The 26,932-nt window shown below is 33.5% G+C and overlaps 3 protein-coding genes across 8 annotated transcripts in view; 1 reads left to right on the plus strand and 2 right to left on the minus strand.

Moving 5' to 3' along the window:
* The window catches only part of Taf1 (TBP-associated factor 1), a 28,295-nt gene extending 11,413 nt beyond the window's left edge, over positions 1–16,882 (minus strand). The window contains exons 1-15 of one of the 2 annotated variants that reach the window (XM_008193197.3): positions 16,632–16,882; positions 16,414–16,577; positions 16,293–16,363; positions 16,022–16,246; positions 15,758–15,976; positions 15,526–15,711; positions 12,727–12,858; positions 12,511–12,674; positions 12,228–12,451; positions 9,782–9,941; positions 9,487–9,727; positions 9,137–9,438; positions 5,079–5,529; positions 1,091–1,312; positions 165–1,038 (exon numbers count right to left, since the gene is read on the minus strand). In XM_008193197.3, the coding sequence (XP_008191419.1) occupies positions 165–1,038; positions 1,091–1,312; positions 5,079–5,529; positions 9,137–9,438; positions 9,487–9,727; positions 9,782–9,941; positions 12,228–12,451; positions 12,511–12,674; positions 12,727–12,858; positions 15,526–15,711; positions 15,758–15,976; positions 16,022–16,246; positions 16,293–16,363; positions 16,414–16,577; positions 16,632–16,780 (3,784 nt within the window). In that variant the 5' untranslated portion in view covers positions 16,781–16,882. Of the gene's footprint in view, positions 1–164; positions 1,039–1,090; positions 1,313–5,078; positions 5,530–9,136; positions 9,439–9,486; positions 9,728–9,781; positions 9,942–12,227; positions 12,452–12,510; positions 12,684–12,726; positions 12,859–15,525; positions 15,712–15,757; positions 15,977–16,021; positions 16,247–16,292; positions 16,364–16,413; positions 16,578–16,631 lie in introns of both variants that reach the window. The other variant, XM_008193196.3, reaches the window with a different exon arrangement.
* A 1,056-nt stretch (positions 16,883–17,938) lies between these two features.
* On the plus strand, positions 17,939–19,475 carry Aptx (aprataxin). 2 transcript variants are annotated; one of them, XM_008193201.3, is made up of 4 exons: positions 17,943–18,061; positions 18,120–18,156; positions 18,734–19,239; positions 19,301–19,475. In XM_008193201.3, exons 3-4 carry the CDS (start codon positions 18,801–18,803, stop codon positions 19,459–19,461), a joined length of 600 nt encoding a protein of 199 aa, XP_008191423.1. In that variant the 5' UTR covers positions 17,943–18,061; positions 18,120–18,156; positions 18,734–18,800; the 3' UTR covers positions 19,462–19,475. The 2 variants fall into 2 exon arrangements, with proteins under 2 accessions (XP_970042.1, XP_008191423.1); XM_964949.5 differs by having other exon boundaries at positions 17,939–18,156.
* LOC100141757 (uncharacterized protein) lies at positions 19,446–26,380 on the minus strand. Of its 4 annotated transcripts, none has more exons than XM_008193198.3 (5): positions 26,232–26,380; positions 25,975–26,165; positions 23,611–25,924; positions 20,713–20,939; positions 19,446–20,332 (listed from the first exon to the last, which is right to left on the minus strand). In XM_008193198.3, exons 3-5 carry the CDS (start codon positions 25,889–25,891, stop codon positions 20,165–20,167), a joined length of 2,676 nt encoding a protein of 891 aa, XP_008191420.1. In that variant the 5' UTR covers positions 25,892–25,924; positions 25,975–26,165; positions 26,232–26,380; the 3' UTR covers positions 19,446–20,164. The 4 variants fall into 4 exon arrangements, with proteins under 4 accessions (XP_008191420.1, XP_001811450.1, XP_015834029.1 ...); XM_015978543.2 differs by adding an exon at positions 20,529–20,613 and having other exon boundaries at positions 20,191–20,332; positions 25,975–26,371; XM_001811398.4 differs by having other exon boundaries at positions 25,975–26,371.
* Between the last annotated feature and the right edge of the window lie 552 nt (positions 26,381–26,932).

Below are 26,932 nucleotides of genomic sequence, written 5' to 3' on the forward strand. Positions count from 1 at the left end.
ATGGCGAAATTTCATTAAACTGGATTAAAAGTCACTAAATTGAGTCAAAAATGATAAAACTTTTTCCTTTTCCGCCCAAAAAAAAAACAACTAATTCAGAATATTTCGTTAAAAAACGAAAATATGGATTTTTCGAACATTTAATCACTTTTTCCGCTACTTACTGTCATTCGAGCCCAACTTCTCGCCGCCTGCGGCCGGATTCGACGACGCTGCAAGTCCCAAGGCCAACCTTTCCTTCTCCTGATTCCTCTTAATCCGCCTCAACTGCTCCTGAATCCGTCTCTTCTCCCTTTTCATTTCCTCCTTCTGTGCTTCATCCAACGTCGCAAACTGTCTAATAAACGCATCATCTTTCGTCGACCGAATCTTCACATACGCATCAATCACTGCCGGTTTTCGCACAGTTTCAACTCGCGTAAACTCCTTTCCTTCCGCGTCCCTAAACGTCCTAACAATTTTCAAAATCCGGCCCTGTTGTGCATAATTCGTCTGTTCCTGATTATCGTCATCGTCCTTTTTCTTATCCTTGCCCTTCTTCTCGTCACCTTCCATTATCATTTTACGCAACTCTTGTCGCTCTTGTTCCTCCCGTTCGAGCGACAACTGAGTACTTGTTTTTTTATTTGCGAGCATGTTTTCAATGTTTTTGCCCATTTCTTCGATATCTTCGTCGCTGCCTTCGTCCGAACTTTCACCTTCGTCGGTACTTAGAACCTCAGCGCTTGATAGAACACGATTTTGCAAATCGAAAATTCGTTGACACTCCTCTTTGTAACGTTCTTGATGTTCGGCGATTGAGAATCGGTTACCACGCGAAAATTTATCCATTCCCTCTTCACCAGCTTTGGCTTTTTCGGTCGAAAGTGTTCGGACGACGTCTATGACCTCCCATCGAGACAATTTTTTGATTTCTTCCTCCGGGACTCCGAATTTGCGCAACAAAGCTTTGGCGTTGTTCAAAGACAGGCGACGCAAATCAGCGTCGGTTCCGGTAACGGTACGTTTAGGCTGGGACTCCTGTTCTTCTTTATTTTGCTACGAAAAATACAAGACAATAAAGAAATTAATTGTTTGATTGCTCTCTTACTGTGGGTTTATTGGGGACTCTGACGTAACTAAAACCTTCCCCACATCCTGTAGGATCAGCAGGTCCTGTTAATTGTAACAAACATTTCCCTTTCATTGCTTGAATGTACGCTCGAGTCGTGTTCCACGGAGCCACTTTTACTTCATCGTCCATTTTTAGTTGCATTTCTTCGTCGTCATCCTCCGCAGGCGTAAAAATAAATTTCTCGCCGTATCCAGCATCCTAAAATATGGCATTAAATAACAAAAGTGTTTTTTATTCCATTTTTTCCACCTAGCCTTTTAAATTGGATTTTTATTTGAACTGTCTAATAACTTTTATGTTAAATAATTTACGTTGGCAACCAGTATATTGACAAATAAAAAATGTCTTTTAAAAAGTGATTTTTAAAAAATTAACCTACGTCCTACCAAAACTGTACAACATTACTTATTTTGCTACATTGTTTTTTAGTAAAATATTTAGGAATGAGTCAAAAACAACTTACAACCACTCCACATTAAAAGTATTAGCTGTTCCAAAACTATAAAAACGCCACCGTCGCATTTTCTATGAAAAACTGTTATAAATTATTCATGCACTCAAAAAAGTAATAGCTTTTTTAATAATTTACACTTGCAATAAGAGATCTTAATAACTATTTTACAATTTTATTATAAATCTTATTTAAAAATATTTCGGAAAAATGCGACGTTGGCGTTTTTATAGATTTGAAACAACTAATAATACCGCACCAAATTTCAGTTTTTCTTTTAAAAAAACTTATTGAAAAAAAGTTATTGAACGTCGAAATAATTATTATGATAAATTATGGAACTTTAATCGTTTGTTTTTTTTTATTAGCTTTCAATTGTCTGTATAATTCACAAGACTTTTGCATCAGTTTGAATTCTTGTAACATTAACTCGAATTCTTTTTTCTCCTTTTCGGATTGTAATCATGGTATAGCTTTTTTAATGTTGAAACTTTGAAGTTGGTGTGGACTTTTGGGGGTCTTTTATCACACTGTTTTTCCAGATAATTTTGTAGCGGATTGTTTCAAATTTAGTGTTCGCAATTTATCCAATTTTTATCTTCGTCTAGTGAAAATGTAATGGTATTAGTAGCTCAAGATGAAAATTCCAATTCGTCTCCGAAATCGAAAATTCTTTACTTTTTAATTGAAATAATAGGTTGCTGTGTTTTTTGTCTTTGTTCTGAAATTATACGTTTGCACCTCCGTCTACACCCTAAATACTGACTTTCGTTGGTACATTATAATATCTAAACAACAAAGTTTACACATCTAGACCTTTTTCTGGCTACAGTCATCCCTGTAGGAAAACTTTTTTTAGATAAAATTGACTCAAAGTCAAAAACTAAAGTCAGTACTCACTAATTTTAATTTCGTTGAATTATTTCACTTTTGACAGCAAAAAATAAAAAAACGCAACATTTTCACATATTTGACGGATTAAATTAACTAGAAAACGGTGCAGCTCGATTTATTTAAACTCCACTTATATCTTTAACCATAGCTTTATTAAGCGGTACCCATAAGCCGAACCGTTGCAGTTAGACCCAAATACCCCTGAATTTTATCAATTTTAATGTTTTTAACACTATTTAAAACAGTTTAACCTTTTGCTGTAAACATAGCTATAACAAATGCAAAAATAATCGAGAAAACTGAATTCATCACTTTCCATTGAGTAATTAGTAATAACTTTTAAGTTAAATAATTTACGTTGGCAACCCAGCATATTGACAAGATAAAAAAATGTGTCAAAAAGTGATTTTTGAAAAATTAACCTGCGTCCTACCAAAACTGTGCAACATTAATAATTTTTCAACATCGTTTTTTGGTCAAAATCCACTTACTAACACTCCGCACCAAATTTCAGTTTTTCTTTTGAAAAAACTTATTGAAAAAAAGTTATTGATCTTCGAAATAATAATTATCGTGCAAAATTATGGAACTTTAATCGATTATATTTTTTTTATTAAATAACATTGTAGAATACAAAAGCAAGGTTTATCAATTAACAAAATAAACGTCACAGCAGCACTGAACTGATTTTTCAAGTCAACTCAACTAACTCTTTTAATTGTCTACCTAATTCCAAAGACTTATACCAAATATTTAAAAAATAATAATAATAATTTTTGAACATTTTAGCACTGAAATTTTTAGGTTAAATTATTTTGCATCTATTTTATTTTGATTAAACATTCTTTAGCAATGAACAGTTTACACAAAATTATCTATGATTCGTTAAAATTTTGTATTTTTTTGTATTTATCGTCTAAATATTTTGATTAGTACGTATTTTGGACATAAATATTTTATGAAACTTGGTTTTTATTTTAAACTTTTTGACAGTGCCACCCTCCATCACACTGTTTTTTCAGATTTTGTTGCGAATTGTTTTATTGACTTATTACTCGTAGTGCTCGCAATTTTTCCAATTTTCAACATCGTCTATTAAAATGTGATGTAGATGGTAGCTCAAGATCAAAATTCTAGGACAACGCTTTTTCGTCTTCGAAATCGAAAATTCTTTACTTTTTTATTGAAATAATGGGTTAGTATGCTTTTTTCTTTTTTTTCTGAAATCATTATGTTACCACCTCCGTCTACAACCTGTTAAGCCGAATCGGTGCAGTTAGACCTAAATATCCCTTAATTTTATTAATTTTAATGTTTTTAAAACAGTTTAAACATTTGCTGGAAAATATTCACAAAAAAGCTATAACAAATGCAAAAATAATGAAGAAAATTAACTTCATCACTTTCCACTAAGTAATTAGTCAAAAACAACCTACTAACACTCCGCTCTAAAATTAGCACAACACCAAACTTAAGTTTTTCTTTAAATAAAACTTTGAAAATGTTTAGGTTTAAGCCGCCGTTTATAATCAACAATTCGGAAGTAAAATTACCGTTGGGGGCGCCACTGAGCTAGGTCGAAAACAGTAACCATAAATGGCGGGAAAATGTTTATTCGGATGTTTTGAGCGTTGTACGAATTTTGGGGCTTCACAATTATTACATTGCCTATGCGGAATGATTATTGCATCTTTGATGCAAGAAACTTATGTTGACTGTTTGGTTCACTTTCTTTATTGGAAAATTATTACAAAGACATTGAAAAGCCTACCTTTTGGCATAATTTACGTTTAAATGTATCAGCAGTTGTTAATCTTTATTGTAGTTTTGTAGATTTACCGCAGCATTTCATGATTTTTTCAGTGGAAAATTCTAACCTAAAATTCATAACACTTCACTAATTTATTGGTTTCTTGAGCCAAACTTTGTGTTCGCTGTGATCCATTACTTATAATCTTTAATTAGACAACTGTTTGATAACACTTTGTAATCAAAATTTAAATATTTTTCACTTTTTATCCACTTTCAAGTTCCAACAATAAACACTTTATACCACGAAAAACTACAGAACCAAAGTCAACGCTAATATTTACCACCACGTACTTTTAAAGTAATTCTTTCTATTGTAAGTAATTAACACTATACACGCAAAATTCTTGAACAATTCATTAAATGTCAGTTAAATGTGGCATTACGAAAATTTCTTTACTGTTTTCGACATAGTTCAAAAGTCATCACCAGAGGGCGTCTAGTTAATTTTATTTCCGAATAAAAAAATGCATTTACCGGGAGAGAACTGTAAAAATTTCTTAAAATGTTCATCCTGAAGTCTTCAAATAACCAAAAACAAGTTCACTAACACCAATAAATTTTCACTAATGTAACAAACTTTAAGCATTGCTAACACTTTAGAAAAGGCGTTACACAAAAATAATCCCAAATCTTTAACACAACACGTTTTGAATTCGAATTTAATACGACTAGAAAAGATGACAGGTGTTAATATAAAATTAGCGAAGCACTACCAACGTAGCATAACGCACTAAATATTCCTGTATTTTAGTGTTTAATTTTTTGTTAGAAAGTCTAATAAAATGGAAAAAAGCTTAATTCACAAACCTTGAGCCTTTGCTCGGCCGCCACCATGCTGAAATAGGCACAGCACTGTTCCGGGGAGACCATCGCCCGGATTTCCTCCTCTGTCGGTAACCGAAACTCCGGTTTAATCACCCACCAATTTGAGTCCATTCCTGTTCTTTTAAAATCAGCACATAATTTCAGTCTTTTTCTTATGCTACTCTCGGAATGTGAAGGAAAAGCTTTCTTAATATCTTCCATTTTAATTCTTCGGGGATTATCGCGACTTTTCCAAAACAATCGATAAATAAAAACTTGTAGAAAATCGCGGACAAAATTATTCGCTCGTTTTGAGTTCGGTCCTGGAACTTCGTATAAAGGACACTGTTGGCCTGCAACGTAGAGAGCGTCTATTTCACGGATATAATATTGTTGTCTCGTTCTGATCACTAGGAAGTCGCTGCATGGCTTATCATGCTCGTAAATTGGGGCCCTGAAAATTATAAATTCACTCAAATCAAAGGCAAAATTATGTATGAAATCAGTTCAAGAACTAAAAATCTATAAATTTTTGACACATATCGAGCTAGATTAGGTCCTTATATGACCCTATTTCAAATAATTCTGTGCAATTTAGCAACTTTTTCAACCAGAAACTCAATTAAATCTAAGGCACTAAAACTCATTGCTTCACGTCACAATTAATCAATTTCAGAAACTTCCGGGTTATTCAACGAATTGTTTAGTCAAGCTTATTTAAATCGAAGAATTTTACCAAAACTAATAGAAAAAAGTTATCGTTTTGTGTCTGAATTATGTTCTATTGGCAAATCTTGAATGAATTATAACGTTTCTTAAGCTTGAGCTAGAATCTCACTTAAATCGCTAGATTTTTCCAAGATAACTTAGAAAATCTTTTATTTACTTCGGAATTACGCTATTTCAGAATTACGCTATTTCGGAATTACGTCGATCAGTTTAACACATTCCGCGGCTAGAACCTTACTTCAATAAAAAAATCATCGTTTTAGGTCTTTATTACGCAATTTAAGACAGTTTTGAGTTTTTGAAACGTATTTAAATCAACAGATTTTACCTAAACTTTGCAAAAAATCTTCACTTTAGGTCTCTTAACTCCTTTGAGTCAGAAAATTATTTAAATTGACAAATTTTACAGACGCAAGCTCAAAATAACGCTTTTTAACTGGAGACTTTGTATCTGAAATTCATTATTTTTTCACTTTTTTGTGACTCTCTATTCTATTGACTCTTGAAATTTTTACAAGATATTTAACTCTTCTGAGTCAGAAACTCATTTAAATTGAAAGACTATACCGGGTGTATCAGAAATACGTTTGTTAATTTCAACAGGTAACATTTATTATTAAAACATTTTTACATTTATAATTTTTCAATAAAAGTTTCGCAAATGTAATTAATATTTGGAACAATTAATAACATACAGAAATGTGTACCCGCCTATGGGTACAAATACAGGAGTACCGAACTATTTTCGTTGGGATAGAAACGGACAATTTGAAAAATTTTAAACAACAATGAAAATTGTTGTTATGAATACAAACTAATTATTATTTATTACAAACTGACCGGCTCGTTTGCACAAAAGAAAAGAAAAAGAGAAAAACAGTCAAAATAATAAATAAGTATTTTGCAAAATTTTATACAGGTTGGTCCACGAGTACTAATGAGCCTGAAAAATTTTTTGAAGCAACCAACATTACATTTCATAGATTACGTAGATATTAAAATATTTGGTTGCAATCAAAAAAGATTATAAAAAAGTTGTTGTACTTGATGAAAATTAAGTGATTTTTAGCACGGTTTGAATCGAGCTTATTACCTACTAAGCTCACAATTTTAGTAAATTTCGGGTGATTTAACAAATTTTTTGGTCAAAATCAAATGATTCAACAAAATCGGTAAGTATATAGTGGCGGTCAGCTCGATTTGCGTGTGCGTCATCAATTTCATTTTTTCATTACCAACACAAAGCTATAAAAAATTATTAAAAACAATGCAAATTTAAACAGCTAAGGGCTATCTAAGGGTGGTAACCTTGAACATTAATTTACATGTGCACTTCGACAACACCGTCAAGTGTCACCAATTTGTCAAACTGACATTGACAGTAAATTATAGACGTCGTCACATGGTTGTCGAAAGTGTTATCGGTGTTAATCGCAAGTATTTTCTGTTCGTTTATTGTGTTTTGTGATTTGCGTTTCGTTAGGTTTTTGATTCTGCGTTTATTAGTTCTTGTTTTGTGAAACTGTATTTTTTGTAACAACTCATAATTTAAACACTTCGTAACCTCAAAAAATATTTGATAGTTCGTCACCGCTATGCCCCTGCTATGTAAACGTAGTGACAGAAATGTCAGATGACGCACACGCAAACGGAGCTGAGCGCTACCATAGTAATAATAATATCGATAAGTTTCACACGTCCGCTATTTCAGCCAGTTCTCATCAATTTAGCAAGTTTTTTAACCATAAAAGTAAATTAAATCTATAGATGTTGCCGAAACTTTTCACAAAAATCGTCACTTCATGTCTAAATTTTGCTACTTCAACAAATGTTTAATTAGAAACCCACTTACATCGACAGATTTTACAGAGCTAACTTGAAAAATGATCATTTTAGAGCAATTTTAGTCCGTGAATTTTAGTGAATTTTCAAACCAATTCACTTAAATCGACGAACTTTGCCGAATTATTGCAAAAAATCGTATTGGTTTAAATGTCGCCGCTTCAGCCAAATTTTTTTTTAACTTTTTAAGTTGTCACGAAATACGCCAGAAAAAGTCCTTTTATGTTGTAATGTACTCTATTTTAACTAAATCTAAGAATTTTTTTGGAATCACGACTTAAATTTATTAACTTACCCGGCGCCTCCACCATTTTTAATTGAACATGACTGAAAATATTTCATTAACGACTCAACGAACCTGAGTTATTTTATTGCAAAAGTAGTACCAATTGCTTATTTATTGATAACATTGAAAAATAAATCAACGAGTAATAATAATGTAATCACTTGGTGCAATTATTTAATTAATGATTTTTCTTAGTAACAAGTTTAATAGGAGAAAAATAAAATATTTACCCTAGCTTTTCATAAATAAGCAAAACATGAAATTCAATGTATCAAATGCTGATTCTCAAACAAAACTCACCCAAACAAATTTAAATTTATGGTTCTTTTAGTTTAAAAAACTCATCATTAGTTGACTATTTATTATTTAATTTTTGATCTATAAAAGTAAATTCAATAAAATAAAGACATGAAAACAAAGTTTTTCATCAAAACTTAAATAAAATTTTCAGTGAGTCAGCTTACTGTGACTGGGTCAAAAATTTTAGAATATCTGATAAAAAACTAAGTTAAAAAAAGATGCGTTTAAGAAACTTAAGCTCATGAAAAGTTAACAGAATCCCTTATTATGGCAGTATTAAATTATGGAACCAACCTTTATTTAAAATTTATTTTATCAGTTGATTTTATAATTTGATTATACCTAATGGATTTTACAAAAGCTCTCAATATAATTAATTACTGGCTCTCTTCCAACTCTTAAAGTTTTGTTATCATATTTATTATAAATTGGTCTCATCTCTGTAAGTTATAACAAGTTCTCGATATAGAAACTTACATCAACACATTTTTCCAAAATAATTCAGAAAATTGTCGTTTTAGGTTAAATTACGATGTTTCAGTTAAATCAGGTTCATTTTTTACGTTTTCGAAACCTGAAAAAACGTAGTTTTATGCTAGACAAGCTATAAATCGTCATTTGCAGCAAAATTTTAAGTCAAAACAAACAAAGAAAACATCGATTTAAATCTAAATATATGCTATTTTAGAAAATTTTAAGCGATTTAGTACTATTCACTCTACTGAAAATTGACAAATAAAGGTCTTTAGGTCAGAATTACACTATTTCAGTCCCTTCCGAGCAGAAAAAACACAATTTTGAATCAGAATTTCAACAAATCGTCATTTATAGTCTGAATCAATGTTATTTCCGGTCGATATAACAAGATTTTGGGCTGAAAAATCGAAAAATTCTAGTAACGTACCTGTACATGTTATTCTCAATGGCTTGAATAGACTGTCCTGGATGCAAAATCCCCAAAAACGGCGAAGTGTGAGCATAGGCCGTCTCCCCATACTTATAACTAGGAGGCCCTGAATCTTTCGCCGCTTTCCTCTTATAATAATTCTTGATTTTTGAACACATCCCAACTTGGTTCATCAGAGGCGGATGCTCCTCACAAAACTCAATCAAAATAATATCGCCATCCCTTCCAGTCAAATCCTCTGGAGTGCGCATAAAGAACACATCGCCGCCTCCTGAAGCCATACGCTCCGCCTCTCGTTGCTAAAACCACCAATTACTATCCCACCATCACAATTTACTTCACCCTACTTTTGCCTTCTTTTTGATATGCTTGACCAACGGCATGACCGGATGCGGCCCTGGATGGGCCAAAGGCCCATGCGAGAAGCGTTTCATGGGTGGCCGATGGAAGTTGCGGAGACGCATCAGACCCATATGGGTTTGGATAAATGGGGCGCGGAGCTCCACCACGGGGGTGGAGTGTTGGATTAGGTTGCCGCCCCCGACTTTGAGACGCATGGTGGTTTCGGATGATCGCGGCATGTAGTAACTTTAAATATTTAATTGAAAATATTTTTGTAATTTTTAATTAAGGGGTACATACACGTCGTTTGAGATGTTGAATGGGTCCCGGTTTGGTGATTTTGGGGGTGGAGGTGGGGTGTCTTCCTGGAGGACGTTGATAACGCCGGCTTTGCCGAGGAGGATTTTTGATTTTTTTACGTGGGGGTGTGGGATTTTTACCTTTACAGGGGTTGCTTGACCTTAAATAATAATAAACAAGACCTGAATTCAAAAGAAAGGGAAAAATGAATTTGATAAATTCATAATGAATTTGATAAATTCATTAAGATTTTCCCAAAAACGTAATTTCAATTGAAAACGATCACTTTTAAACAAAATACTATTCCCAATTTTTATGATTTTTATATTTGTAATTTTCAAAAAGACTTCAAGTAAAAAAAAACAAATTAATTTATCAAAATAAATGATTTTTACGACTAACAAAAAAGAATAACCAATATTGACGTGGTAAAATATTTGTTAAACAAATTCTTATCTACAAGTATTTGTCAAATTTCTCGAGAATTTATATCCGATGTAAAAAATATGTAATCTAATGTAAAACATTTCCAGATAGCGTGGTTGTAACATAATAAAAAAACAAACAAAAAATTACAGACAGATAATAATGAATAATCAAAAACTTTATTAAATAAGAATTTTAACTTTTACCTAATTTCACAACACCCTACTATGAAAATGAATGAAGATACAAAAAAAGTGTAAGTAAATAGTGAAGTAAATTTCCAAAATTTTCTTATACAAAAAATCGAATTATTTTGAATCTTATTAATCGCCTCCTAGTATTTAGTTTTTGCTATTATAGACATAATAGTAGGATATTTATTCAAAAATAAAATAGTTTTTATATTTTTAGAAATTGCAATAATTTGCGAGTTGCCGGCTAAATAATGCCTTAAAATTTTTTAACGCTGTCCTTTTTTGATAAAGTCGTGAAAATCTGATGATTTTTTACTCCTATTCACACAATGAAATCAATTAAATTAATAAATATTTTCTAATTTGTAAGGTAACAAAGAAAACCGACTTCTAAAGCGAAGATTTTTCCGCTTATCTCGGTATAAAATCCGACAATATAAGATATAGCCCAGAATTCGCATATTTAAGTATTATATTTTTAAAATTTCACAAGATCCGACTTAATAAATGTAATAAATGGCCTAAAATTTTTATAAAACGATGTCCTTTTTTGTTAAATTCGTGAAAATCTGTAATTTTTTACACCTATTCGCACAATAAAATATAATAAAATGAGGCACAAAGGTCTCATATCATTACCATCATATAGAACATCAATATTTCGCCGGAGTTTTGTTTATAAAAAATTCTAAAATTAGCAATTTTAAACATGAATACAAAATGTTTCTATTTCTTTCCTATTTTTTTAATTTTATTTTTCTTATGTGTTTTTTTGCCTCTCTATAATTTTGTTAAATAGAATTAGATATATTTTTTATTTTTCTTCAATCACATTGTTTATTTTTATTTTTTGTTATTTCTCATTTATTGTCTGGGCCAAAACCTTGATCAGCTTTGCTGCCTTTTGGTCCAATTTGTGGTAGGAACAACTTGTAGAAAATTTTAATTTTGTTATTGTATTTTTTTTCTTGTTGTAACTAATTATATTGTAACTGTTTTACTGACACAAATAAATTATTATTACTTAATATGAATTGATCATTTACCTTATTGTAGTTTTTTATATTTATTAAGTAAAGTAACAAAAAAAGTTGATTATTTTAAACACTAATTAAATAATTGCTTGCATTCGCAAACAAAAGTGACAACTTTTATGACTAAATTCCACAGGTAAAAGTTATATTTTTCGGCCATAAAGTAAAACTTTTAGTTTTGTGTCCATGTATTTTTACTTTTACCAATCTATCTGACACTAAACTGAATAAGGAACGGTCGTTTACTATTATCAAAAGAGAAAAATATTAAGAATATGTGACGTAATATATACAGACCGTATTTGTTTTGAACATCTGAGGGTTTTGAAGATCGATATTTTTTCTGAAATACCAAAATGGAAAGCGTGTCAAAAATCATTGATACATTTTCATAAATAAATGTTCAACTTCACCACATAAAATATCACTTTTACTCCTTATCCTAATAAAATAACGTAATCTATAATACCATTTATTATTCGTAATTTTTTCGATTTGTAAACCGCATGATCAATGAAAATGACGAAAATATCCAAACACATATTCGTACTTTTTTAGAAACGTTTACATACTTAGTGGTAATTGCTTATCTTTCTGTTTAAGCAACAATTTTGGTTTCAATTTCTAAATAAACATTTTTGAATAAATTATAATACCATACCATATTTTATTAAAAAAAATATTTTTTTACCTTGTTACAATGAGTTTTTTCTTTTGAATGTCTATTTGAACAGTATGTATTTTCGAAATTTACAAAAAATAAATCTCTCAAAAATTGAATGAATTTCTTACCTGCAATTTGTTTTGACGGATCTATATCATCCGGAATGCCTAAAATAATATTTTCATCGTTAGGATCCAGTGTGAGAATCGACGGTTTCGGAATATTTTTCATGTTATCAGCGTCCCAAATAACATCATCCTCCCATCTCCCATACACCAAATCCTCATTTTCGACCGGAAAAATCGAATACCACGTGTCATCCTGTTCCGGATCCGGACGCGGCTTATTTAATCTAAAATTACAATTTTTATTTATATTATTTTATTATTAAAATATTTCGCAATCACCCACATTTGCGCCTTGGCTTTCATTCCGGGCAGTGGCGGTGCTGGAATCGGTAACCGGACCGAACTTCCGGACAACAACCCGCCTTTTCCGGGTTGACTAAATGCCTGAGCTGTCCGATTTCCGCTAGAGGGCACCCAACCCGCAGCATTCGTCTTCGAATTCAACTTCTGCAAAACCTGAGAGAAAGATCTATCTTTTTTTAATTACTGAAAGAAATACTTTATGCTTAATGTCGTTGCCGTCCCATACGACGTCGTCCTCCCAGTGCAGTTGGGTGACCATGAGGAAAGCATCGTCGGGGAATTCGTCACCTTCGCGCGGTTCGGTGGCTTCAGGTGTGGGCTCTGGGGGCTAAATTCCCTTTTTTACCAAAGAAATAAAACTTCAACAATTTCGATGTTTTTTTTGGTACAAAATGCAGGATCCAGAATCAAATCCGTTTGTTTCACTTATTCTAAAGAGTTTTTAACAAACCACGTAGAAAATCGGATTTTAAGACAAATTTAGCATGTTTAACATTTAGCAGCGGAATTATTTCTCGATTTTTGAATGAGGCACAACAATTTTTATTTAAAAAAATTGCAATTTCACAAAAAACAAAAACGATGTTCTAAATATCTTAATTACTGAAATTAATTGAGCAACTTAATCTATTTCTGTCCCAAAAACTTGGTTTAATCAAATGATTTATCGGCGTGTTATATCAGTATAACTCTACTTCAGCAAATTCCAAACAATTTAACTCATTTGTGAAACAAAAATTGACTAAATCTAAGATATTTTACCACAACAAATAAAAAAGCATGATTTTAAAACAATCTAAAGGAAAATTGACCAACGAATTCAAGTTAGCACGTAATCAACTTTTTATTTTACGTTGAATCACACTATTTTAGATTATTTTAGGCACGCTTTTAAACTAGAAACTCACTTTAAACAAATTCTACAAAAATGAACAAAAAAATCATCATTCCAGGTATAAAATTTTGACAATTTTGAGGGATTAACACTTTGATCGACGAATTTTATAAAAAATAAACAATATTTTAAATTTCAAATTTGTTAAGTCAACCAATTCCAAGCCATTTAATACATTTTTGCACCAAAAACTCTCTTAAATTAATGTATTTGAATGAAACAAGACCAAAGACACCGTTTTTGTCCAAAATTACACTACATTTTTCCGAATTTTGAACGACATTCTTGATCTAGAAACAAATTTTATCGAAACTAGCCAAATAATCGTTATTTTGAATAAAACTTACCCTATTTCAGAGCAATTTAATTCGTTCCTCAAACAGAAACACGTTTTGGAAAAAAATGGCGCTTGTGTACTCCACAAACAAAAAGATAGTTGTAAAAAAATATACTTTGAAATAAAAAAATTATTTAAACTAATTAAAAAAATTGTTACTACATGCTTTTTTTCATTATTTTCATTATAAGAATTTATAAAAAATTCATTTTACAAATATAACAAAAGTATAGGTATTAATAAATATTTTCTAATAAACGTAGTTTGCACGTTTTCTGACTTTCTTTAAAAACGAAAAAATTCTAGTCACTGTTAAAAACCAAAATTTATTGAAAATCGACATGTTCAAAAGTAAAATAAACAGATATGAGTTTTTTCCAGAAGATTTGGCTCGTTTTTAAACGAGTTATCATTAAAAATCACCGTATTTAAACAAAACAAGTGTCAGATAATGTTTTGATTCGTTTTTAGAAAAGCATTATTAAAAATCGATACATTATAATGAAAACGTAGTTTTCGGCAAAAATATGAAATATTTCGACAAGATTTTGTACATTTTTTGTGGAAAATAAAAAGAAACAATTTATTTCAACACAAAAAAATAAAATAAAGCGAGTTCTGGTAACTGCCCAATTTTTAAGCAAGAAATCGTTGAATACCATGTTTTTATGAACAAAAAATTAGTGTTTTTTATGGCAAAACAAAACGATTTGAGGCATTGCCATGCGATTTGGCTCGTTTTAAAGCTAGCAATCGTCAAAAATCTACAATTTTTAACTAAACAGCTGTCAAAATAAGGCAATTTTTGTTATTTCTGAGACATGGTCTCTTTTTAAGCATGAGATCTTTAAAAATCAGCGTAGGTATTTCCAGGTGCTTTAGCTCGTCTTTAAAGAAATTAAACGTTTATCCAAAAAAAAATTGATATTTATTCTTTGTTGTCAAGTGTTTAACAGATAATTGGCTTAAACAGCGTAATACAGTTAATGACAATTCTTCTGATGCAATATCTCGGTGCAAGTGGTTTTGAAGCTCATAGTCGCTAATGCATTTTGTATTGTTTTTACATATTTTGGCAAAATCTGTATTGGGTTTTGGATTAAAAATGCGATATAAGGTTAAAACTTTGTAAAAAAAATATTTTTTTTTTGCTAAATTCAGAAAAATAGCTCAGAATTCCTAATATGGGGTAAGGGTGGCTTTGGTATTACTAGAAATTGAAAGCCCATTCAATTAGGATTTTTTTCTGTTTCTTGTAAATTCCTTGTAAAATGTAGCGTTCTCGAGTAAAATAATAAAATGTAAAACGATGCAGACGATATCACAACACACAAGGCAGTGTTTAATAGTGTTTAGAAAAAATATCAATTTATTTTCAACAGTTAATTAATGGTTAAAATATTTGCACTTACTCAAGATACACCCTCTATTTAATCTTTGTTGTCATCAAGTGATTAAACAAGTGACTTTGAAATATTACAGAATGTTAATTAAAATAATATTTGTAGAATTTAGTTAGTTTTAAATATCATTACAAAATAAATTCTATAGAACCCTGTTGCTTTAATTTAGAACAGCGATGCCCAATTGTCCAAAATTTTTATTATTCGTTTTAAAACATTTCCCAATAAGTAGTTTTATTGGTATTATAAAGAATTCAATTTTCTAAACAGGATTCTAAACAGGATTTTGTATATAAAAACAATATACAAACCGACAAAATTTTAAATGCGTTGAAGAGCGCAATATCAATTGAAACAAACCTGATCTTCTTTTAGTTTAAAACCATAATTAAACCCCTCCCCTGTCTCCGGGACCTCCAACATATCGTACCAAATCTGGGCGGGGCCAAAGCGCCAATCGGCCACTTTAGGCCCCGTGTCATCCTTTGATTGGGTCTCAGCTTTGCTATCAACGGTCGCATTTTCCATTGGTTTCAGAAACTTCTCCTACAAGCAAAACATCACAAAACGAAACAAATCCACTGTAAACTACTTCATCATCGCTTTGAATTTGCTCAGGAGGCGGAGGCTCAGCATAATCAATAAACCAGCCCCGATGTTTCGGCTTCTCATCCTCAGAGTTCGAATCAGAATCGTGCTGATTCGCGCTATCTTTGTGCTTCCTTCTCTTGCGTTTCTTCCTCACATTTTTCCAAATATTGGGCAAACTGCTCGGTTTTCCTGGCCCAAAAAGCCGCGAAAATCGTAACACCTAAAAAAGTCGATCGAACGTGAAAATTTGGGCACAATTTCATACTTTTCCGTGCCGGAAATCCGGAAAAAGGTCCGTAACGTTAACGTTTGCGTATTTGGACGGCAGCATTGCCGCAAGAGGCGTTTCGAGCTTCTTTTTATCACCATCATCAGTCGTAACAATTGATTCGGAATTTTCTTTCGTTGTCGGAACTGGAGGTGGCGGCATTAATTTGTTATCAATTTCATTGGGGTGCTCATCATCAGCATCGTAATTTTCCGGTTTCGCCTGAAAATTATCAACTAAAAAACTGAAACAACACGGAACCACTTACCTCCTCCTCCTCTTCCTCAGCGAGTTCATTTATATCGGAAAAATCAACAGCACTGGGCGATTTTGACTCGACTGGAACAAAGTAAGGTTATGTTTGTTTACGTGACAAAAAACAGTCTCACAGTTAGAATCTTCATTATTTTGCGACTCCGCACTGTTGCTTTCTTTGTTTTCATCCCCAAATTTCGATTTTTGCCCCTCGGAATTATCATAATCGCTGTCGGAATCGTCTTTAGGGATGCTATCAACCCCAATCATTTCTTTAAGGGTTGAGCCCAAACCCAGCCTGGAATTATGTTTTTTACGCCCCGTATTACAACAGTATTACAATGAGTCTTACTTCCCGAGGTTGGAAAGTTGTTTTTGGGATTCAGTGTCCAAAACATCGCTTTCGAGTTGCCCTTGCTCGTTGATGTTCCCGAAGAGGAAACCGGTGAGGTCCACACAGTCCTCGTCTCTGTTAAAGTTCTCGTCGTCGCTATCACTCATTTTACATTTATTTTAAACAATTAAAACACAAAATAGATAAAAGTTGGTCCACCATATAAATAATCACAAATGGCGAAGTGAGTGCCCTCTAGCCGGTACAGATTCCTGTAACTACGAAGTTACCAAGAATGGTGCTGGCACCATGAACAAAATTACAGTCGACCAGACAATAACTGCGCGCATGGAGCTAGCAACATTTCCCCACCATTCTCGTTTTCTACAGCCAAGTTCACACCAGGAAAATTATCAAAATAATCGTAAATCATTATAAAAACATCAATAAGCTGTTACGCTGACTTGCATATCACATTTGTAGAACATCTCCTGACCATTCTAATGTGTTTCTATTACAAATTAAAACTTAACTGCATTTAATTTTTTCATTTCATAACCAATAATTCCTTTATTCCTTTCTTTTTCTAATATTTATTGTTTACCTCATCCTTATTTCCTTTTTTCCTGGCAAGAATGCTCTAAACCTCCACGTGATTCTTGCTAGACAAATTAATTATTAATTTGACAAATTAGAGCAATCTTTAAATATTAATTTTTTTAACGCAGTTTGCAAAATCGAGAAATTTTATAAAAATTAAAAAAATCTTTAAGGTCCCAAAGAGTGTTTATCCGAACATGATTTTTTTACAGTCAAAGGCCCTATCGAAGGGCTTAATCTCGTGCAAAAATAAAGATGATTGCAGGATATAAAAAGAGTAAAAAAAATCAGTTTGCATTGCTTGAATATGAGAATAAAAAATGCAAAAATTAAATGCAGTTAAGTTTTAATTTGTAATAGAAACACATTAGAATGGTGAGGAGATGTTCTACAAATGTGATATGCAAGTCAGCGTAACAGCTTATTGATGTTTTTATAATGATTTACGATCATTTTTATAATTTTCCTGGTGTGAACTTGGCTGTAGAAAACGAGAATGGTGCTAGCTCCAAGCGCGCAGCGATTGTCTGGTCGACTGTAATATTCATGGTGCTATATTCACCGATCTAAGTTAGTTCATGGGATAATTTCACTCAATAACTTTTTAAAAAATACTAATGAGCAAATAAGCATTTATGTAATCAAAATTGTAAATTAGTTTTTGCTGTTAAACAATTTTTTATCATAAAATCATAGTCAGAAAATTGTGAAAAATTCTAAATCTAAAAATCCGGTCCAAGTGAAATGACCGCCTGGACGACATTTCTCTATAAATGTGGCGATTTGTTTGGGATATCGTTGGTTTTAAGTGATTTTAAATGTGTTGTGGTTTTTCGTGTGTTTTATCGGTTTGTAGATTTTCATGTGTGTCCAAAAGTCTAATAAATAACAATATTCAAACTTCAGGAGCAATAGAATTCAGTAAACAGTAGTAAACATTAAGGTTAGAAAAACATAGCTTGTCACGGACTATAGCAAGCTGTGGGTGAAGTTACAGTCGATACATTTTTTGACAAAGTGATAGCACAATTTATCCAAAAGAAATGTTTAGGGAACAGCTTTTTGACACAGGGTGCAACAAACAACTTAATTAGAACCTTAGGGTCGGTTTACAGAAAACGAAATTAAATTTAATTCAAAATTAAACTAATTCGAATTAAGTTACCATTTAAAATGCATTGACAAATGTCAAGTTAATCGCGATTTAAATTTAATTGCAATTAAAATGTTCTGTAAACCGGTCCTTAGAACCGGTTTACAGAAGCGCCATTAATTTAATTCGCAATTAAATGTGTGATTAACGGATCACGTGACGAAATTGAGCCAATTTGATTGGTCTATTCGCGTTGATAACTTTTAACAACGAATTAAAATATGATGAAGCTTTCTATAAACCGGACCAAAGTGTTAAAATTATTGATAGCCAAAAATTGTGACTTCAACCACTATGTAGAGTCCGTGACAACGTATCGAAACTTCAAATTTCAGGTCTTCTGGTATTTAAAATTGTCTCCTTTTAGAAAGTAAAACATTTTCTACGTTTTTTCTTGTGTTATACCACGCACTACCAGATTTTGTGCCCTTATAATGTCTAAAAGAAAATCAAGCGATTCTCTCGAAAATGGGCCTAAAAAAAACAAACCCAATGGCCATTGGAGTATGGGACTCCTTGCTGCCATCGACGACCCAAAACTATTTATAGAATCTGACGATTTGATACACATTATTAGGGACAAATACCCCAAAGCCAAATTTCACTATTTGGTACTTCCCAAGGAAGACATCACCAGCATAAAATCAGTAACTTCCACACACTTGTCTTTATTAAAACACATGGAACAAGTTGCTTTGGAGTTGATAAGTCGTGATAAGCACAAAGAAAGCACTTTCAAAATAGGCTATCATGCGGAACCGAGCATGAGCCGCCTACATTTACACGTTATCAGCGATGATATGAATTCAGAAAGTCTCAAAACGAAGAAGCATTGGAACAGTTTTACAAATGATTTTTTTCTAAAATCGGAAGGTAAAATAAACACGGTCAAGAGGGCTATTAAAATTTCATCTTGTTTTTTTGTATGTTCTAGATGTGATAAAAGATCTGGAGAAGAATGGCAAAATAATTTTACCACCACGAGAAGTTTGCAAAAAATTGATGGAGACGCCTCTGAAATGTCACAAGTGTGACGTCAAACCCAAAAATATGCCTGAACTTAAGAAACATATTGTAACTCATTTTAATAGATAATTTATTTATACAAAGCAGAAATTCTCTGTAAATAAGCAACACATATGAGAGAGCTACCAACGGTAAAAACAAGTATGTAACTCAGTGGACAGTCATCGACTGACTTTAGTAAAATTGTAACAAGCCATTTTAAATATCTCGCACAACTTAACTACAGAGAATAATAAAAATATTTGCACATTTAATAATCTCAGATTATAAAATCACATTTGGTTATATCCTAAACTTAGCCTATAAAATAAAAGTAACATACATGTATTGAAAGAAAAGTAACGATAAAAAAACTAAAATAATTTATTACACCTACATGTTGGTTACTTTTCTTTTACTTAACTTTGGAAGAGATTCTTGAAGTACGAAACTGTCTTTCCCGCAATCGCGTCTTCGTTGCTTTTTTTGCAATGAAACACAAAAATAATAAGTGCGACAACCGAGAAAAAACAATGATATGGTCATATTTACACACTAAACAAAACACGTACGTAGGTAATGCCACTGTTTCCGCCCCCAGTTGTGCTTACAACTAATAAAACAAACGATATCACAGCAAAATAATTTCGGCAGTTGTTTTAAAAAATTTGGCATGCGATTGGATCTTGAGCTTTAGTATGTATATTGCACCGACTGCCGTTGTTTTTGTGCAAACATTACCTAAGTACTGTAATAAATAATAACAAAATGATTCGTTCGAATGTCGTCGAAATTAATGGAGGACGTGATCCTTCCAAGCGATTCGCAAACTCGCCCTTGCTGGACTCAATTCGCAAGGACTCGGGGTTGGAGGACTGAAACCCTCGTCGGCAGAGAGGGTCAAGTCTTCCTCCTCCTCTGAACTTATGAGCTGTTCGAGGGCGGCTGTGCCGTGAAAGCTCTAAAAGCAAAACAACCTTTGGTTCCATTTCCAGGAAAAATCTAATCACTACATTTCAGTTTCGGTTAAAGTGCTACGTCGGGAGAAAAAATCGTGTATGCAAACAAGTGGCCCCAAACCAAGATTAGTACACTAGTCGTGAATATTTACATTACGTTAGCGTGTTAGTAGTTATAGTGCTGTAAAACTAACTTACGAACAACAAATTAAATAATGACGTTCTACTTGGTAGTTCTCTAGTCAGTCTAGTTGCCTTCCACCATGTTATTTAGGATAGAAACCTAGCATAGAGAAATCGAACGTGCATTGTATTCAACTATTTGTTTCTTTCATTCTAAATTTTAATGGTCAAAAATAAGTACTTTTGTTTCGTTTTTTACCTGAGAGCGATGCACCGAACTGGAATGGGACGGGGAACTATCACAGTCTTGATTCTGATTGGCCTCCGTGTATGACTGTGTCATGCTGTTTTGTCTTTTGGCCATTTCTTTTCGCTTGCCTTCGGCGGCTGCTTTCATCGGATCGTAGCTTTTCCGTCGTTTCCAATTTTGAAATTCTTTCTCTCGACTTGATAACGATGAGTTGCTACGACCGCTAGATTTTTTACCTAACAAGACGGAAAATGTGATGTAAGACAAAATAATTAGCTTTGTATTTGGACAGTTATGTAATTAGATAAAGTACCAAAAAAGCGGAACAGCGAATTAAAATTTAAAAGGCAATTAGTTGGGTTACCATGAATAAAACAAAACTTGAGACAACAATGGAACGGAAATGTTTTTTCTAATCTGTTTGGGAAATAATCTTCAGTTGTTTAATTTAATCAGCAAATGAGACAAGGCCGAACTCAAAACAAAACTAATAATAAATATTAAATAACTATTGTTTCTATTATATTTATTTAAGAAATAGTATTTTGAATCATGAAGTGTTCACTAATGCGCTAGAACGTCAAATTTTAAATTTCACATAATCACAAAACTGAAATAAAGTAACGCCTTATAATACAAAAAATTCAGTATTTTCGATTTACTACAATTTCTGCAAACTTTTTCAAATCAAGGTAACAAATTATTTACCACTTTCTGTGCACTTTAATGACTTCTGCAAAGCCAAAATTAAAGACGAGAAAAAAGAATCAAATAAGGAAATTTTTAAAATTTACCCAAATGGTTTTTCGCTACATTACAACAGTGTCCTTAATACTTTGTGCAAATAAGAATTTATAAGTTACGATCTTGACTTAAACTGACTTAAACACATCACTTGTTGATTTTTGTAACCTTCAATTGTTTTAACTTCGATTAATATTGATAAAAAAATAAAGTGTTTGAATCCAAAACAAGATCCAACAACAAGAAATATTATTTTTGATTTTTGTTAACTTCTCCAAATGAAATTATACGTAAGATATAGCAGCGCTGTCAAGAATAACAATTATTATCATTTGTAGTTTAAAAGATTTCTTCGACACAAGCCCAAAACTTGCTGAAGTATAAGTAAATTAAATAATTTGAGGGAGAAGAAGCTACAAAAGTCACAGAACTGAGTGAATTCGACCAATGATTTAGTTCGTTTTAAATCAACAACTCACTTATTTCAAAAGAAACGTTTTTAAAATGTCAAAAAACAAAAGCATAGGTACATGAATGAAATCAGCAAATAGGTATAAAATAAGATCAATAAAACAGATACAAAATGTATATCAAAAAAATAAGAAAAATTCAATAGTTTTATTTTTTATGAAAAAATTTAAAGTTAAAATTGCATGAAAAAAATCATGATGGCCTTAGCAGCAATCTATCAGGTGTTCCAAGTTTAATATTAAAATTAATCTTTCTAGTCGAGTAAAAAAAATAATTAATACTCTAAATGATAGAGAATTAATTTTAAATTTTAAGGTATTGCTTTCTTTTTGGGATTTTTTTTTTAAGTTGTTGGCGTATTTTCCATAGGATGAAATTCCTTTAATTTTTAGAGCTACAACTGCTAAAATAAAATTATGCGAAAAATTGATAGATTTTGAGTAATTAACATTTTAATTTTGGAGAACTAAAAGTTCGAATAATTTGTTGGAGAATTTCTTAATAATAGAAAAAGGTTCATAATGATGCGGTCTTTTCGTGGGTGTGCCAAAAATAATTTTTAATGTATCTCAAAAACTACTCCACACACAGAAATCAGTGTTGCTTTTTTCTTTAATATGTCTCTGTGCAAATGAATTACTTAAGAATTTTTCTACACTTCTTTATGATGTTAATTTCCCCATGTGATAATTACTTTAAAAAAAAGTAAAAATATACTTTTAGCAGACTCATCCTCTATGCGAATATGAAGAAAAAAATTGTATGTCGTTTAAAAATAAGAATTTTTAAGAAAAACTTCTATTTGTGGCTATTTTATTAAAATACACACTTTCTCTTTTTGATTTTTTCTGTATTTTAGATGACCGACTCATCTTTCTGAGAATTGAACGGTTGTGTTTTTACATAAATTAAAATATTTTTTTAACCCTATCAAAAAAATCACTTAAAAACTATTGATTATTATTTTCCTTAAAGATTCGAACGTTCTGTGGAACAGTTCCCCTTTGAGCATTCTCTCAGTAAGTTCAACCTTAAGCGTACTAAGGGAAATTAATACTTTTTTATTTTTGAATAAAAATAATGAATGCACTAATTCAAATACGAACTTTTTAATTTATTAATAAAAACAAATGATATATCCAGATCAAGGTCATTATTTTTTGCAACAATAGGAATATTTTACTCTTGAGAATACACCCGGTTTTCATTCAATTAAATTTTTATTTTTAATTAAAATGACCTGTCACTTTCAATTTAAGTTGGCAACATTATATACTATGAGTAAATAAATGTCAACATTCGTGATAATGCGACAATGTTGCCAACTCAATTTCAGTCACAGACCATTTCAATCAGAAATTTAATTAAAAAATGAATAATATTTGAACTCATTAAACATGGAGTTAAAAAAACAACTGCAAGTTGTTCAGCTTTCCTTATTCTGGATATTATCTACGACCACAACCATTACAACATAAGCGCAATTGATAACAATCTTTACGCTCAAAATGAGAAACTCCTAGTACAGTAATGTGCAATTTTTACGATTTCATCGAACCCACGGCACGTTCTCCACCTGTTACCATACTTTCTTATGATTTATTGTGTCACAATTTTCATTAAAATATGTGCCATTATCGTTTGCCAAAATTAATGTTATTACCACACTATTCCCAACTGAAATCAACTCACCATTGGCATCTTTCTTGACCGGTTTTTGTCCCCCCGTCGTTGGCGGTTTCGCCGCCCTCATACTAAACCTCCCATTGTCCGTCCTCGAAAACACTTGCGCCTTCGTCGTCGTACTTTTTGGCACAGTAGTCTTAACCGGTTCGGTTTTAACCGGCGGTTTCTTGGTAACATTCAACAGGTACCTACTTTGAACCTCATTCGTCTTCACTGGTTTCCTATCCACAGAAATCGCTCGCTCCGTCCGGAGATGCTCCGGCTGGAACTTGCGCCGCATTTCTGGGGTGTTGGGGCACTTTGGTGAAACGACAGGCTCATCGAGGCGCGCCCTCCGCAGACTAAACGCCCGGTTGTACCTCGTGTTGGTCAAATTCGACAAATCTTTCTTTTTCGATAAGTTCTTCTCGAAATCCTCCTCGGAACTCGACTCCGTATCGCCGAATTGATTCCGGTCGATTTTCTGGTGGTCGTTCGAGATACTCGAACGTCTGAGTTGGAGGAAATTCGGTTTGATGTTTGCCGTTGAGGCCGATCTTTGTATCGAAGTGTTCCGACTAAGGTTAGGCGAGTTGCGTATCGTTTCTTGTAACACCACGTTGGTGTTTTTCGCCGGAATCGGGTTCTTCGTCGTAAAACTACTCGAGCGTCGAATCGGCGAATTGTTGGGCGAATTCTGTATCTTATGAATGGGCTTTGCGTATTGATTTAACACATTGAATGTTTGGTCAATACTTTGCAAGTTCTTGCTTTGGAAGTGCTCGAGTTTGTTCGATATTTTCATGTTCTTGTCATCAAGTGAGTTGTGCCGAATGTGAATCGCCCGCTGTTTCAATAAACTGTGCGGTGAATTGTTCAAATAATCGCTCTCCTGGTCGCTATCAAGCGACAGTCTCTGCTGCAGCGAATTTATGCAATTCTGAGTCGGTTTCAAGTACGACTCCGTCTCCAAACTGCTATCGCTCAAGTCCAAGTTGGCACTATTGCGACTTCGCGGCCGCGACAACGTGTGAATCGGCGACGGGATTTTCGACGGCGAAGTGACTTTTCCCAAAACTAGACTTCCACTAACCACATTTTCCTCAACTGGGACACCGTTCGTCGAAATACTCTCAACATTGACCAGATTCGCTGTTAACTTTTTTAGGGGGTTGCCAACCCTGACGGTACTTTCGCTGACCTCGACCTTGTTGCCAACGTAAGCCTCGACCCGGACTTCCGATTTTGTTAAGCTCAATTTTCGGGGCTTCGGTCTTTCGCTGCGGAAAGCCCCACTTGAGGTGACCGAAATGACGCTGCCTTGATCAACAAGTTGTTCGAGTCCATTGGCGTTGCGTGCCTTAGGGCTTGGGAACATAATTTTCGTGAAAGTCTTGTTGGTCAAATCGGCGTTTTTCTCCTCGTCTTGCGTGATTGAGAGGTTTTGCGTCGGAGACAGGATCGGTGATAGCATTTTTGCGCTGGTTTTTGTGAAATTTTTGACGTTTGGCGTGCTATGTTTTGGGGATTTTGGTGACGGGGGGTTGGGGGTATCATTCAAGTTTAATTCTTGCACGGTTTTAGTAATGTCAGGCTGGTTTTTTTGCTTGTACGTGTTGAGGCTCTTAATGTAATCTTCGGTCTTTTTCAATACTGAGATTTGTTCGATTTTGAACTCCGCATCGATGCTCATTCGTGCCTTTTGTTCCTCGGAATAATTGTCAGCATCTAGTGTGTAGGTGCCAGCGTCACTGACAGTGTCAGACTTGTCAAAATCAAACTCAGTCCCTTCGACTAAATTCTCAGCGTCCTTTTTAGGACTTGGTAACTGTTTAGCGAGGTTAGACTTACTCTGCGAGGGACTGAACGGACTTATCAAGTCCAGTTCCGGACTTGACACATCCTTCAGTTCGATCTCTGGCGATTTTATGTTAAAAAACCCACTGTTTGGAAACGACTGGCTCATTTTGTCCACGACACTTTTCAAAGGCAACGTCAACTCGCCCCGTTTCGCACTTTTAACCCGGTCACTTTTCTCGTCGGAGGAGAAGTAGCCCTCGGATTGGAAGCTCGACTTGCGGGGCAGGTTCCCGGTGTTGGGGTGCTTGCGCGCGGGGCCCAGCTGGGGCTCCTCGAGCTTGGACAGCGACTGGCCCCTGCGGTGCTTCTTTTGGAACTTCTCGACTAGGCTTTTGTGGCGTTGCGTGTCTATGGCCTTCCCGTCGCCGAAATCGACGGTGAAAGCGAGCGGTTTCGGGGACTCGGGGACTTTGGGGTCGGGAGTGTGATTTTCGCTATTCTCATCCATGATTCAAGCCGGAACTATTTCGCCAATTTCAACCTAAAAATACAAATAAAGGTCTCGCCAAATTTGGCGACGGGGGGCCTCACCTGGGGCGCACGACGAGCTAGGTCGGAGAATTGCACATCACTTGAGCTTTTTTGCAAGTTTTTTACGACGAAAAACTGATTATTTGATGTTTTGTTGCATTTTTCACAGCTGTAGGCGCGGACAAACTGACTGACGTTTGACGTTTCGTCCCACCACGGCTACATGCTAGCTTCCAACGGGAGTGACATCACTTTTTTGTTGGGAAATTATTTATTGTTAATTAATTTACAACAGGAGAGTGCACAGCGAGACTAACCTTGCGATTTTTGATAAATTTATGCTCGGGTTTAGTGCGCAAGCTAACTTTCCACTCATTGCACGAACGCAAAAACGGGAAATTATCATACGGGGGAGTGACAACAATTATCAACTCCAATCAACAAGATTCAAGACTGGAAAAAGTCAAACAGTTGAGCAAACAGAAACAAATACTTTTACTTGACTCACATGACCTTGGATTTTTACCGACTTATCTTCAACATGTAAACGTACTAATCATTAAATCACCAAATTTAAAAAGAAAATCAGGGAAAATCGCAATTTCCACTCTTAAAACCACTTAAAATTGCCAAATCTGGGCTTTGGTATGACTTGTGCCAATATTGATTTACAAATTTCAAAAAAAAAATTTTCCCCGTGACTATACAGCGTGTCCCATGGAAGTCAGGACGTTTGAATTTGTTCGATAATGAGCCGTTTAATACAAACACCAGCAGGTGAACGGCCACGCTACAAATTTCAATGCAAATGCCACAATAACGGAACAGTGATAAAGAATTTATCGTAAATAGAACGACCAACTGGTCTCCGTGTTAACGTTAAGTGAATTATTAATTATGTGTTGCCATTATAAAATAAAAATTCACGCTAGTTGCACACTTTTCCTGTTTATCCTAAAAAACCGATTGCTTAAGAATACGTAATTTCGTTAGTCAGCGGAATTACGATTTCTCTTTT

The sequence above is a fragment of the Tribolium castaneum genome, chromosome 1 (genome assembly GCF_031307605.1).
Source record: "Tribolium castaneum strain GA2 chromosome 1, icTriCast1.1, whole genome shotgun sequence".
Lineage (NCBI taxonomy): Eukaryota > Metazoa > Arthropoda > Insecta > Coleoptera > Tenebrionidae > Tribolium > Tribolium castaneum.